The sequence below is a fragment of the Bacillus rossius genome, chromosome 13, assembly GCF_032445375.1.
Source record: "Bacillus rossius redtenbacheri isolate Brsri chromosome 13, Brsri_v3, whole genome shotgun sequence".
Taxonomy (NCBI): Eukaryota; Metazoa; Arthropoda; class Insecta; order Phasmatodea; family Bacillidae; genus Bacillus; species Bacillus rossius.
Genome location: NC_086340.1, coordinates 35,595,875 through 35,611,863, shown reverse-complemented (window position 1 = coordinate 35,611,863; position 15,989 = coordinate 35,595,875). Strand labels below are relative to the sequence as shown.

General features: G+C 42.8%; 1 protein-coding gene across 1 annotated transcript in view; it reads right to left on the bottom strand.

Moving 5' to 3' along the window:
* The window catches only part of LOC134538621 (uncharacterized), a 163,503-nt gene that overhangs the window by 100,657 nt on the left and 46,857 nt on the right, over positions 1-15,989 (bottom strand). Inside the window, exon 2 of the mRNA XM_063380053.1 lies at positions 15,476-15,843. Coding sequence (XP_063236123.1) covers positions 15,476-15,843 — 368 coding nt within the window. The remainder of the gene's footprint in view (positions 1-15,475; positions 15,844-15,989) is intronic.

The following is a 15,989-nucleotide window of genomic DNA, read 5'->3' as shown; positions in this document are numbered from 1 at the left end:
AAAATAGTAATAATAAAAAAGATAAGTTTTAATTATTTTGTGATCTCAATTTTGTAGTTTTAATTTTGTAAACTGATTGCTGATACACCCTTTAGTTATATTCCTTTTCTATTTAAAAATTTATTTTTAATTTTTACGTCCCACGGTGACTGTGTTTGTGCGCGGTCTGACACCGCGCGGCCCCGTCCCGTCGGCGCAACATCCGTGGAGGCAGCGTGCCTTATCAGGCACGCGTGTCATTCTCCCTGTCATCCTCTTCACCCCTCTCCTTCCCGCCTCACCGGCGGGAGGATACAAGGTCATGCCGTTGACCCCGTGTTCAGGCAGCGTAAATAATGTGTTGCAATCTAGTTTGTTCCTCATGGCCGACAGTGCCCTGAGTTTGTCTAAATTCCTCCCTTTATCTGTGTTTTTTTATAACACATCCGCCTGCAAACTAGGCCATCTTTGTGAAAAACAGATAATAAAAGTCCTTTCGGACATCGTGGTATTTTTTGTTTTGTCTCTCGGCGCCTTGCGCGCGCCGACATGTTATCTCTTCACCACATGGCAGGGCTGCCAACCGCGCGGAACCCCCTCTCCTCTCTTGTGTGCTCCTGCCACGTACCACGTATTTTGTAAACAAACTACCCATGCATTGTATGTCCTTATAATATAATTTTTATGTCACAAGACACGCACTATAAATAATCTATACTACTTTAAATCTAGTAGCAGAGTATTTTCTTTGGCTATGGGTACTTAAAATATAACTATATAATTTTATATATTTATAACTTTTATAATATTAAAAATACAGATAATATGATAATATAAACTATTTTGTTTTAGCTAATGATAAGATACAGCCATTGTTTACATTTTCTAAGCATCTTAAAATTAACGATTAAGTATTTTAATAATACATAATATAAATCTAAAAAAGGGTACATTCATTAAGTAATATAAAATAAGAATATGCTCATAAGTAATCTACACAAGTACTCTAATCCAATTGCATCTTTCACAAGCAATGTGAATATACTTCGACGTACCATTTCATTGTGTCACCCTACACATCCATGTGCCTAGCTTTTGTTTAGATGATTCGCGTGATCACCCAATGCGAGGTGCAATCACTCGTGCCTTTAAGGAAAGGTTACAGAATTAAATTGTTTATATACACGGGTTGAATACCCAATACTTTTGACGCTAGCCATGAGGTGAGGAATTTGTTGTAAGATAGAGTACTATACTTTTTTAAAGATCGAGTTTTCTATAAACAATTTACCAATTAATCTAAGAATGCTGAGTAAAGGATAAATAATATTTGTGTGATATTGATTTTTGAGTAAACAATTTATTAACTTTTATATTTTTTTCGGATCGGTATCAATTTCTTTTATAAGGTGGTGAACAGCGATATATTTAAAACTGAGCACAGTAGCTTGTACATCGTGGTAACCAAAATTGGGTTGTTTTCTTGCTCTCTACTTAAAATTATTAGTTTGATGTTCATTAAATTCCAAGGGGGCATTAAGGTTTAATTTTTGTGTATTTCTAAAGTCGAGCTAGGTCAAGCTAGTCTCAGTGCAGCACTATATTCAGGCGTTAAATCGCGAGAGGTACTCTAAGCCAATGAGCCATGACCAGGTCCTCTAGGTGAAATATCCTATGACCACCGAGTGTAACTGGGTATATTCCCAGCACTCACCTTTCGGACGACCTATGTTCAAACCCCCTCTTAGGCAGTGTGAACTTTGTGCCTGCCATGGAAGATCCGACAGCGAAATTAAAATTAATTTAAAATTAGTTTTTTTTTAGGATCATAATATATCATGTAACGAATTTATTTATAGTTGTTTTTATTAAATTTGAGTGCAAGGATTATGATTAGTTAAAATTATACATAACTACACTATTATATTAGTCAATTTCTTATAATATAAATTGTCTTTACATTATCCAGTTTTTATCCAAATTCGTTGATCTTTCGGGTTTCGAACCCGAACTAACTTAGAAATGAAATTCCCTCATAGGTCTCTCTGGTTCAGCCTGATGGTCTGATCAACCGTCAGAGCTTGAACATATTGAGCCTGTGTAAGTTAATAAATGTAGGTATCCGGGACCGATGTGTACTTCGCTTTTTAAGCAAGTATTAAATTCATCCATTTCGTCTGATCCATCGTCAGATTGTGCAGAGCTATGACTCAATGCCTTCGACTTCTTATGGACAGAGAAAGAAACATGTACAGGGGTTATATTCCCAATTTAGTTTGTAAGTTACGGGTTAACATACCCAATTACAGGGATTATAATCCCCATTAGATGCTGAGTGCTCAAGGACGCATTTCCCCTGTTTTGGCCAAGTTCCGGTTCCGGCCCAGTGTTTTCGGCCCGCCTCACACCGCCCAGGTTTAAGGTTTTGTCACGTGACACCATTCCCAACATCTGAGATCAACTTTCCTCATGACATCATTCACCGTTAAGGGTAATTTAAATAATTATAATACACTTACGATTTTATCAAAATATTTTTTTTTGTAAGTAGAAGGATACAGGCGAACCTGGTAACTCACCTCACTAACGAGTTTAAATATGTATTTTTTTATTTTCCTTTCATGCTCTGCATTTAAGCTGGGTAGTATATGCCGGAAATTAGGCATTTCGTCACTTTATTAAATTTTTCTATAATTTTATAATTTTTTTAGATTTAATATTTTTTTTAAATTATCTAGTTGTTAAGGGGGTGATTTACTTTTTCTTAGGCCGGTGTACGCCACATATTTAAACTTTGTGCCAGTGGACCGAAGCCCCTTCCCAGGGGGCCAATCTGATATTTTGCTGTCTAATGTGGACATGGTCAGCCCGGTTGAAATTTCTCTAGACTGCAGTCACATCCCGAGTTTGTAATATTATTTCTCTTCATGACCAAAATCGCATAGAGCAGCTTCTGGCCTGCGAGCTGCTTCTTCTTAGAGGGCGGCTGAGAATAGCAAGTCTCATCACGAAGCAGTCTCCAGTGGACCGACGTTCTCAAGCTAGTGGCATTTAATGTCCCCCCCTTCCTCACTCTCCTCCTCAATTTAGTTCTGAGAAATCAAGCTAGGAGCAGTGACCTGACGGGATGATGGCCTAATTCAAGGACCTTCTCCCTGGTCCGACAGAGATGTCCCCGAAATTTAGCAGAGAAAAAAGTAACCGCGGGCCTGGTCGCCAGCGTGCAGAGCTCACCCTCATAACACCTGGTGGCAAGTCAGCTCACCGCCTCAGTTAGTTCCCCTTTACGCTGCTAGAGAGCAGGGCCACAGCGACCTTAAGCCCTATGCTTCCTTCTCGCAGCCTGTAGAAGTCGATTCTTTGTAGCTTCCTGTTGCCGCCGGTAGAGAGTGTGCATGTCGTGTTGTTGTCACGCCCGCCTCGTGCACCTCCGCATGTTTTCGGCCCTGAGAGAAACCTTCCCCCCCCCCCCTTTTTTTCTTAAGGCTGAGCGCACGATTTAATTAGAAGCTTTGACCGCCATCGCCGGACTTAGTTATCCGACCTTGGCTACTGACCACGTCTTCTCGGCGTCCTCTGTGCTAAGAGGCTTTTCGCGGCAACGACGAATTTGTGTGCACAAGAATGTAATCAGCTCGCTTTAGGGATGTGATCCCAGTGGTACAGTAGCCAGTCAGATGTAGTATTTAGAAAGAGTCATGTTTAGTTAAATTTTATTATTTTTTTACCTTCCTAGATATTTTAGTTTCTTCCGCGCTACCGCGAATTCTTGGTACGCATCATCCTGAGGTCAGCGCGAGACACCTCGCGAGCCCTGATTTCACACCCTGTTTGACAGGGTCAAAGTTTCCGGGGAGAGAAATTGCTCCCCGCATGATCTTCGGGACCTGCTGCTGATTTCCCCCTTTAAAAGAGTTTTCCTCTCGGTCCAACGTCACCCTGGGAAGACCCGGGTGATATAAGCTATATATATTCCACTTGCATCGAATCAACTAAATTCACTAACAAGATACCAGCGAGCAGGGCTTTAAGAAAGTAATCTTCAGGAACATGTAAAATCAAGGAAACTCATGTATATGTAATCGTTGGGAGAATCAAATTTTGGTGCAATTATTTAAATTTTTGTTTATGTAATAATTTATTTGTTAAGGTGTAATATGTATGGTTTTAAATAATCCCGAAGCGCCCCCTTAACTTTGTTACTTACTAAGATCTTTATTGTCATGTTGAAATAATGCGAAAACAAAATCTCTTAATAATAAACCAGGAAAACCTATAGACCAAGCTACCGATGTAGTGTATTAATTTTTTAAATACCTTTTTCATTTTATCGATCCATGAACTCCCCAAGTTACTGGTGTGCATAGAGTGTAAATTTTGTCTTGTGCACCACCTCGTGCCCCCTCTGGTAATTAACTAAAAATTTTCTTTGTATTTTGCCCAGAAGTTTCCAAGGTGTTTTTAATTAATTTAAAATAATATAATTTTTGGGCACGAAGGGTGTTACAATTAGTAGCAGAGCGTGGTTTGGTCTATAGGCATACCTAAATCGAGTAGGCATACCTAAAATAAATAATAAAAAAATAGTAATAATAAAAAGGAAAAGTTTTAATTATTTTGTGATCTCAATTTGTAGTTTTAACTTTGTAAACTGATTGCTGATACACCCTGTAGTTATATTCCTTTTCTATTTAAAAATTTATTTTGAGTTTTTACATCCCACGGTGACTGTGTTTGCGCGCGGTCTGACACCGTGCGGCCCCGTCCCGTCGGCGCAACATCCGTGGAGGCAGCGTGCCTTATCAGGCACGCGTGTCATTCTCCCTGTCATCCTCTTCACCCCTTTCCTTCCCGCCTCACCGGCGGGAGGATACAAGGTCATGCCGTTGACCCCGTGTTCAGGCAGCCTAAATAATGTGTTGCAATCTAGTTTGTTCCTCATGGCCGACAGTGCCCTGAGTTTGTCTAAATTCCTCCCTTTATCTGTGTTTTTTTATAACACATCCGCCTGCAAACTAGGCCATCTTTGTAAAAAAACAGATAATAAAAGTCCTTTCGGACATTGTGGTATTTTTTTTTCTGTCTCTCGGCGCCTTGCGCGCGCCGAAATGTTATCTTTTCACCACATGGCAGGGCCGCCAACCGCGCGGAACCCCCTCTCCTCTCTTGTGTGCTCCTGCCACGTACCACGTATTTTGTAAACAAACTACCCATGCTTTGTATGTCCTTATAATATAATTTTTATTTCACAAGACACGCACTATAAATAATCTATACTACTTTAAATCTAGTAGCAAAGTATTTTCTTAGTCTATGGGTACTTTAAATACAACTTAATAATTTTATATATTTATAACTTGTAATAATATTAACAATACAGATAATATGATAATACAACATTTTTTGTTTTAGTTAATGATAAGATACAGCCATTGTTTACATTTTGTAAGCATCTTAAAATAAACAATTAAGTATTTTAATAATACATAATATAAATCTTAAAAAAGGGTCCATTCATTAAGTAATATAAAATAAGAATATGCTCATAAGTAATCTACACAAGTACTCTAATCCAATTTCATCGTTCACAAGCAACGTGAATATACTTCGACGTACCATTTCATTGTGTCACCATACACATCCATGTGCCTAGCTTTTGTTTAGATGATTCGCGTGATCACCCAACGAGATGTGCAATCACTCGTACCTTTAAGGAAAAATTACAGAATTAAATTGTTTATATACACGGGTTGAATCCCCAATACTTTTGACGCTAGCCATGAGGTGAGGAATTTATTGTAAGATAGAGTACTATACTTTTTTAACGTCGAGTTTTCTATACACAATTTACCAATTAATCTAAAAACCCGAACTAAATCAGAAATGAAATTCCCTCATAGGTCTCTCTGCTTCAGCCTGATGGTCTTTCAACCGTCAGAGCTTGAACATATTGAGCCTGTGTGAGTTAATAAATGTAGTTATCCGGGACCGAGGTGTACTTCGCTTTTTAGGCCAGTATTATATTCAACCATTTCATCTGATCCATCGTCAGATTAGGCAGACCTATGATTCAATGCTTTCGGCTTCTTATGGACAGAGAAAGAAACATGTACAGGGGTTATATTCCCAATTTAGTTTGTAAGTTACGGGTTAACATACCCATTTACAGGGGTTACAATCCCCATTAAACTCTGAGTGCTCAAGGATGCATTTCCCTTGTTTTGGCCTCAGTAATTTCGGCTTCCCTCACAGTGCCCACTTTGTGTTCCTACACGATATCCAATATCTGATATCAAAGGATGAATTTTATTTCATTAAAATAGCAATGGCATAAATTTTTGTAAGCTTACAGGTACTTTAAATTTATGCTTCGAATTTAATTTTTTTATATTTTAAATGATTTTAAGGATTTATTTTAAATAATTCAAACCAAGTTTAAATTGACCCTATTTAATTATCAACCTTGTGTTTAACTTATAAAGTGTTACAGTCAAAGAACATGGAATTAATTCGGCTTCTTTTACAAGTAGTATGGCAACAGTCTTTTTTATCTTTTCTTTTCGCTCATTGATAATAAGAATAAAACCAAGCATATCAAAACACGTATTCCCCGAAATTAAGCAGCTACGAGAAGACTAGTCTCATTTTAATTTTTAACATAATCACCGTGAGTGGTGAAATACTTTAAACCCCTAACGAGAGGTCCACTAAATTAATTTGGATATGTTAACGCATCCCGTTTCTAGGCTAGCACACTCTAGGTAATTTAAGATATTTTAATTTTAAATTTTTACATACTTAAGTTTAGTCTTTAACAAGCTACTTGACGCAAATAGTTTTTAATTTTTACGTAGTAATGCCTCACTGATGTTTATAGTTGTTTTGAATCTTCATGAAGTTTGTTCCACGATTTTATGGATTTAATTTCTGATTACATTCCTTTTTTTAATAACCATATTTTGTAAAGTAAGCAAGAATAATGTTTGTAGTGTTTTTTTTGTACTGATGTTGCGTTAATACTTTAACAGATTTAGTTATTTATTTTCCTTGTACATAAATGTGATGTACAGTGACGTACATAGAGTCTGAGCACTGAAGCTGTCACATCTAGCCATTTTTCTTTTTTCTTTTGCATTCGACCCCAAAGTTGTATTTCTTTTACATCGTTATCGATGAGATGCTTTATTTTAGTAAGAGCTACGTGACTTCCAGACGGTAAACTAGTTTCTTTTATGTGTTTTTCTAAAATAGGAGCTAGGTCAAGCTACCCACCGAGCGGCGCAAAAGTATGGGTCCTCTGAGCCAACGAGCCATGACCGGGTCCTCTGAGTGAAATATCTCATGACCGTTTTCGAGTGTTCTTTGGGTTACATTCCCACCACTCATCTTTGGACGGCCTATGTTCAAACCCCCTCTCAGGCAGTGCGAAGCAGTCATGGAAAATCTAACCGCTCCATTATAATTTTTCCCCTTTTTGATTTATAATTGTTGGTTTATTGCATTTTACATTTCTTTAAATAATTTAAATTTGAGTGCGAAGAGTTGTTCATTTATCGTTTTGTTTGCAGAAAACATTTAAATAATAAATATTAGTTAATTATATTAAACATCAGAGTGGTATGCGCTGAAATTTCTTAATTTGTCGGATATTTAATATTTTAAATTCATTCATTCCTACGGATTGTTGATCTTTTGGGGTTTTCATCCCCAATAATTTAAAATTACGCCAAGAGAAATCCACCCATAGGTCATGTGTCACTCTGGGACTGAGGTTCTGTTTCGCCTTCGGGCAAGCAGCAAATTCGACCGTCTTCACCATCGCCTGACTGTGCAGGGCTAAGTCCCAATGCCTCTGGTTTTTAATGGAAAGACTATTGTACAGGGGTTTACATTCCCACTTTCATTATTTTCAGGGGTACACAAATCCCAACCTTTCATAACTGGCACCCGGCGGACCAAGTTCCGGATCCGGCCCAGTGTTTCCGGCCCGCCTCACACCGCCCAGGTTTAAGGTTTTGTCACGTGACACCATTCCCAACATCTGAGATCAACTTTCCTCATGACATCATTCACCGTTAAGGGTAATTTAAATAATTATAATACACCTTCGATTTGATCAAAATATTTTTTTTGTAAGTAGTAGGATACAGGCGAACCTGGTATCTTGCCTCACTAACAAGTATTAATTTTTTTTCCTTATATGCTCGGCATTAAGCGGGGGAGTATGTGCCGGAAATTAAGCATATCGTCACTTTTTTTAATTCTTCTATAATTATAAAAATATTTTGGGATTTAATATTTTTTTTTAATTATCTAGTTGTTAAGGGGGTGATTTACTTTTTGTTAGGCCGGTGTACGCCACATATTTAAACTTTGTGCCAGTGCCAGTGGACCCAGAACGCTAATCTGATATTTTGCTGTCTAATGTGGACATGGTCAGCCCGGTTGAAATTTCTCTCGCCTGCAGTCACGTCCCGAGTTTGTAATATTATTTCTCTTCATGACCAAAATCGCATAGAGCAGCTTCTGGCCTGCGAGCTGCTTCTTCTTAGAGGGCTGCTGAGAATAGCAAGTCTCATCATGAAGCAGTCTCCAGTGGACCGACGTTCTCAAGCTAGTGGCGTTTTCTATCCCCCCCTTCCTCTCTCTCCATCTCCCATTAGTTCTGAGAAATCAAGCTAGGAGCAGTGACCTGTTGGGACGATGGCCTAATTCAAGGACCTACTCCCTGGTCCGACAGAGACGTCCCCGACATCTAGCGGAGGAAAAAGTAACCGCGGGCCTGGTCGCCAGCATGCAGAGCTCACCCTCATGACACCTGGTGGCAAGTCAGCTCACCCCCTCAGTTAGTTCCCCTTTACGCCGCTAGAGAGCAGCGCCGCGGCGCCCTTAAGCCCTATGCTTCCTTCTCGCGGCCTGTAGAAGTCGATTCTTTGTAACTTCCTGTTGCCGCCGGTAGAGAGTGTGCATGTCGTGTTGTTGTCACGCCTGCCTCGGGTACCTCCACATGTTTTCGGCCCTGAGTGAAACCTTCCCCCCCCCCTTTTTCTCTTAGGGCTGAGCGCCCGATTTAATTAGAAGCTATGACCGCCATCGTCGGACTTAGTTATCCGACCTCGGCTACTGATCACGTCTTCTCGGCGTCCTCTGTGCTAAGAGGCTTTTCGCGGCAACGGCGAATTCGTGTGCACAAGAATGAAGTCAGCTTGCGTTAGGGATGTGATCCCAGTGGTACAGTAGCCAGTCAGATGTAGTATTTAGAAAGAGTCATGTTTAGTTAAATTTTATTATTTTTTTACCTTCCTAAAAATTTTAGTTTCTTCCGCGCATCCGCGAATTCATGGTAGGCGTCATCCTGAGGTCGGCGCGAGACACCTCGCGAGCCCTGATTTCACACCCTGTTTGACAGGGTCAAAGTTTCCGGGGAGAGAAATTGCTCCCCGCATGATCTTCGGGACCTGCTACTGATTTCCCCCTTTAGAAGAGTTTTCCTCTCGGTCCGACGTCACCCTGGGAAGACCCGGGTGATAAGAGCTATATATATATATATTCCACTTGCATCGAATCAACTAAATTCACTAACAAGATACCAGCGAGCAGGGCTTTAAGAAAGTAATCTTCAGGGACACGTAAAATCAAGGAAATTCATGTATATGTAATCGTTGGGAGAATCAAATTTTGGTGCAATTATTTAAATTTTTGTTTATGTAATAATTTATTTGTTAAGCTGTAATATGTATGGTTTTAAATAATCTCGGGACGCCCCCTTAACTTTGTTACTTACTAAGATCTTTATTGTCATGTTGAAATAATGCGAAAACAAAATCTCTTAATAATAAACCAGGATAACCTATAGACCAAGCTACCGATGTAGTGTATTTATTTATTAAATACCTTCTTCATTTTATCGATCCACGAACTCCCCAAGTTACTAGTGTGCAGGGAGTGTAAATTTTGTCTTGTGCACCACCTCGTGCCCCCTCTGGTAATTAACTTTAATTTTCTTTGTATTTTGCCCAGCAGTTTCCAAGGACTTTTTATCATAATAAAATTATATTATTTTGAGGCACGAGGGGCGTAACACTATCGCGAAATTAATTCGCTAATTTTTCCGGTCTCTACAAATATGTAACGTAAAAATTAACTTTAAAACAGCGAAAGCTACCTTACCTGGACATGAACATGGACTTTAAAAATGGAAGATTTCTTCTCGCATTTCTAATGTATGCCACGTTCCAACAACGTACAGTGGTCGCGGACGGTCGCCGATACTTGTGGACCGGAAAAATTTGCGGATCGATTTCGTCATAGGATAAAATTCAAATATGTTTACTTCTAATTGCTTCTGCTATTGACACACAGTTAATAAGGAATACTCCTGGCCTTCAAATAAAATCTCGTCACTAGGGACTGGATAAATTCGCGGTTTAAATGACCTATAGGATTGATTTTACACTAATTTACATACTTGGATAAACGCCACTATCTCATTGGCTACAGACTTGTGAGACATGTCAACTTGGATGCTTGCGATACTATACTTCTTTGGTTGAATGTTTACAATTGGCTCAGAATCCTTCAGATAAACTGTGAGCCTATCACGGAAGGAATATGAAGATACGTTTGTTTTTATTCTAGCATTTCGCGATGTGAACCCACGAAATTTTCCTGTCTCTACTCATCACTTGGCAGTCATTTAACAGATGACATTCACCCGAGTATGTAGACCACTGTGGAGACTATCCTAAAGGTAATTGAAAATGTGAATTTTTTCCGGGCCCTAACAAGACTGAATCCTGTCAGTTTCAAGAACGAGGTTACGCTAATGGTGTTTGACGTTTCCAAACACGATGATCGAACAAATTAAATTATCAACGATAGAGACCAGATAAATCTTCGGATTCATTTCGCGATAGGATAACATTTAAATACACATAACTTGAAACTGGTTTTTCCATTGGTAGAGACCTGCAAAATTCGTGGTTTCGGTGGCCTTCAGGATAGACTACACATACCCCTGTACACTCGGGCAAATAACGCAAGTTCATTGGCTGCCGACTTGTAAGTTGTTTCAGCTGGTTTGTCTGTGATTCGATCCTTCTTTGGTTGAGGGTTTATAACTGGTTGAGATTCGTCCAGATGAACAGTAAGCCAATAGCAAAATTATCTAAGAGGTATATGTGTTTGAATTCTAGCCTATCACTAGGGGCAGGCGTTTTTCGCGAAAATATCTGAATACGTAATAGACTGCAACAAGGTATACTAGAACCTGTGGTTTATTCCTCGCGATTGGCGGCCGTCTGCGAGAGAAGTCGTTGCCTTATTTGACCGAGCCATTCAGGACGCGTTTGCTTTCGCACTGAATCACTGTGATTGGTGTTGTTACAATCGATATATATCTGGGAGAAACTCACCCAATCACGAAACACAGACGATGCTACAGTTTTTTAACTTTCAGCTAGTCTCGAAATCTTTTCGCGAAATCTGCATACCCCTACCTATCACCGAATGAATCCGCGAATTTTGCAGGTCTCTATCTATTGGTTCAATGCTCACCTAGACGAGTCTGAGCCAATGAGAAACCCTCAACCAAAAAATTAACGAAAACCCGGTAAGACAATTGAGTCGACTCACGTGTCAGCAGTCAATGAACTGCCGTTGTTTGTCTGAGTACACGGAGGACTGTGTATCCTGCCCTGAAGTTCATCAAAACCGTGAATATTTACAGATTCTGAGACCGATAAAGTTCAGAATTTCAATTAACTTTTAGGATAGACACCATGATGTTCTATGCTCTCGGGCAAATTATATTTGCTCATTGGTTACTGACTCGTGACACATGTTAATTGGGATGCTCGTGATTCGATACTTTTTGAAGTGAGACTTCTTTGAGCGAGATGGGAGTAAAATTTTAAAGCCGAATTGTAATGCAACATTATCGTGCAACGTTATCGTGCAACGTTGACGGAACTTTAACTTATTTTGAAGAGAGTAATAATTTTGATAATTTTGTTAATTAATGTTTATTTAGAAAATTGTCTGATTTCTCTCTTTTTCTCCGCCGTTTTATCCCTTATGGTATACTCAGGAGTCGAGGTTTGAATAGCCAAATACGTTTGACTTATTACATAATCTGAGTTACACATGCTCTCTCGCATTTTATTGTTGAGGGTTTTTTATTGGCCCAGAGTCTTTAGTGTAAACTCTGGCCCAATTACTAAATCATCAAAAAGCAAACGTATTTTGATTTTAGCCTATCGCGAAGTGAATCCGCTAACTTTTCTGGTGTGTACTGATCAGTACAGACCGGAATATTTCGGGGATCCATATCGCGTAATGGTAGAATCCAAACACACGTAGCTTCATATTCCTTCTGTGATAGGCTCACAGTTAATCTGAAGAATTCGGAGTCAATGGAAAACCTTCAAACAAAAAAGTATAGAATCGCAAGCATCCAAGTTTACATCTCTCAGAAGTCTGTAGCCAATGAGCAGGTGGTGTTTACCCAAGTACGTAAATGATTGTTAAGTCTATCCTAGAAGACATTTAAACCGCGAATTTTCCAGTACTACTGATCAGTAGGGACCGGAAAAATTCGCGGATTCAATGACCTCTAGGATAGCCTCCATTATCCTCTGCATTTCTCAAGTAAACACGCGTGTTCATTGGGTACTAAATTGTGATGCATCTCCACTGGGTAGCTTGTGATTCGACGCTTCTTTGGTCGATAGTCTCTCATTGGCCCAGAGAGCTCCAGTTAAACTGCGAGCCTATAGCAGAACCAGCAGAATTGTACACATGTTTGAATTTCGCCTATCACGAAATGAATCCGCGACTGGAAAAATATTTGTGGGTTCAATGATCTGTAGGATAGACTCTACAGTTCTGTATACACTTACAAAAAAGCAATCACATGCTCATTAGCTGCACACATGTGAGAACGTGTATCAACTGGGTAGAATGTGATTCGTCACTCTATTGGTTGAGGGGGTTTCTTATTGGCCCAGCAACTTCCTGACAAACTGCGAGAGAAATTGCAGGAGCAGCACAGAGTTTAATGAGTTTGGAATCTAGCTTATCACGAAATGAATCCGCGAATTGTTCAGTTGCGCACTGATGAGGAACTGCAGGCAGGACTCAACGACAAGAAAGAAAGTAAATCCTGGGACCCCTCATAGCATGAGCCCTCCGGGGTGTCATTGTTATTGTAAGAAAGTGATACTATTAGTTGTGACGTGGCGTGCACAGCCCGATGACCCATTCTCTAAGATTCCACTCGGTAGGGGTGCAAGGGCGGCCCCCTTGTGCGTTCTCCTTTTCGAGAGGCCACCCCCACACTTCCCCCAGCTCCCCCCCCCCCAAAGGCAACAGCCCCCACGCCGCAAGCACTTACAGCGATGGTAAAAATAAAACTAAAAATTTGGAAGAGTTTTATTAGGTTAAATATATATATTTATTTGCCATAGATAAATTAAGGGCTGGAAAAACATTTTTTTGAAAAAGTGGTATCGGGCTATGTTAATCTCGTTCGGAGGTCCGTCCTGGGTGGGTCCCAAGAGGGGGTCCACCCAGAATGGAAGACGGCCGTTGGCCCGAAAGCCAGCAGACTAGTGTTTCCCTCCGTTAAGAGGGATGACAGGACTCACTGACAGAAATTAAATTCTTAAAGGGATTGCTCCCCCTTTTTGTTTGTTAACACAGCCCTCTTAGCCATAAGGCCCTACAGGCCTGGGGCCCCCACGGGCGTGGATAAGGAATACTCCGTATCCACGAAACAGGAGAGGTGTTAGGGATCCAGCTATGTCCAGAGACTGAGGCTACCCATCCCAGCTTAGCCACCACCGTCACCCCTCGTCTCGCTCAGTTGACCAGACAGTTGACTGTGTACTGAGCCACATCACGCTGGGACCCAGTGAACCCGTGGTCGGGTGGAAGTCCTATCCCACCTCCGCCAGCTGTCCCGGCTAGCACTGGAGCATCGGGCCAGGGACTCACCGACATTAGAGAGTCATCAGGGGTTTCCCCCCCTTTTCTTTGATAACCCAGCGCTCTTAGCCAATCAGCCCTACCGCCCTGGGGCCCCCACGGGAGTGGATGCATATACGCTGCATACGCAACCGGGAAGAGCGTTAGAGCTTTTGGCTATGCAAAGGGACTGAGGCTACCCATCTCAGTTTATGCACCACCTCCGGCCCCCTATTCCACTCAGCTCACCAGCAAGTTGGATGCTCCCAAAGCCCTCTGGAGTCATCACTTCTGGCGCCTACCCCAGTCTCCCGCTCTCACACTGGGACCCCTCAATCACCCAGCGAACCCGCGGTCCAGTGGAGGCCTACCGAACCTCTTCCAGCTGTCCAGGCTGGTAACTGGAGCTGTCCTCGTCGCTCACAACGTCAGCACTTCAAAGTGCTAGGGAGACCTGATACCTGCCCCTAAGCACTCGGGGCACCACTACCAAGTACGAGTCCTTCCCAGCAAGAATCCTGGGCCTTAGAGGGAAGCTCAGCGGGGCACCATTCAAACATGATGGATTCTCCCCGTACTACAACCAACTTTTGGTCTCGTCGGCAGACTGTTCGCCGGTAGCTTGACCAGACCATCACACTTCAGAGTGCAGCCACGAGGTGTTCTCGTCGCCTCGGAAAACCCTCCGACCCGCCGTACCTCGGCCCGACGGGTTTACAGCCTGTTAAGGCCCGGATGTGACTGCACTCGTCGGGCGACGACCGCCGTCAACCCCAGCTGAAAAATGGCAACTACAGTGCCCAGGCTGGAGGCACCTGGGGGTTGCCTCAGTGCCTCCACCGACTACAAGGCTAAAGGGGAAACCTCGCCGTGCAGTTTACAGCCAGTTTTTAGGCCCGGTCGACCGACACCATAACCACCATACACAGTCGAACTCCTTTACCATGGGGCCTAATCCATTCACTATGGGGCCCTTTGGGACCGATGCACCGAGACTCGGCCGTCGAACCCCCCGGAAAGGTTTCTATCGCATCTGCTGTTGCCCGCAGATTCAGCCCTTTCACCATTTCCGGTCTCATACATGCAATTAAGGATGCACTGAGGCAGAGTTTGACCCAGCAGCGCCCTCTTTAGTTAGAGAGGTGCTATGACAAGCGGTTGGGGAACCCTCCCAACTTAGTCACCACGATCCTCCCCCAACAGTGGTGCCAACGTGGAGGCAGAGGGTTGCCTCTTGATGTGGAGAGGCTATATAATCGCATCACACACCCTTTCCGCGGGCTTGATGGCTAATGTCTCGGATACTAGAACCGGCAACAGTTCCGACACCTCAGACGACAATCACCTTCCTGATCGGTGCGTGGAAACCTTAGAGCAGGCAGAGGAGACCTCGGGGTTGCCTGAATCTCCTCACCGACTGCAAGGCTAAAGGGGAAACCTCGCCGTGCAGTTTACAGCCCGTTTATAGGCCCTGTTACCTGCTCTCCAGCGCCACTGCCAGATAGGTCAAGTCCATTCCCACCGGACTCACCGACAGCCGGAACATGGTGGGCACCTCGAAGTAGCCGCGCCACGAGTCGACGGCCACGACGAAGGGCGGCGCCGCCACGTTGCGCGCCGTGCGGGACGCCAGCAGCGCCGCGGCGGCCAGCAGGGTGAGCGCCCACGCGGGCCACTCGCGCGCACCCAGGCTCAGGTGCAGCGCGAGGAACACGCCGCGCCAGTAGCCCACGCACGACGCGGCGAAGGCAGCCGTGTAGAGGCGCGACGCCGCGTAGTAGGTGAGGCGGCGGCGGTCCGGGCGCAGGAAGGCGGCCAGGGGGCGCTGGAAGACCCCGAGGAGCAGCTGGCCCAGCGCGCCGGTCGCCAGGGAGACAGCGGCGCTGGTGCGGGGCCAGCCTGCAGGGCAGCCAGACCCTCTCGACACTCCCTCTCCCCGAGCCCACGCCTGTGCTGGGCAAGCCTTGTGGGAATGCAATCATAACATAACTCGCAGGCTGTATTCCAGGATCCAAGTAAGGAAACAGATCGGAAAAAAGTTTTTG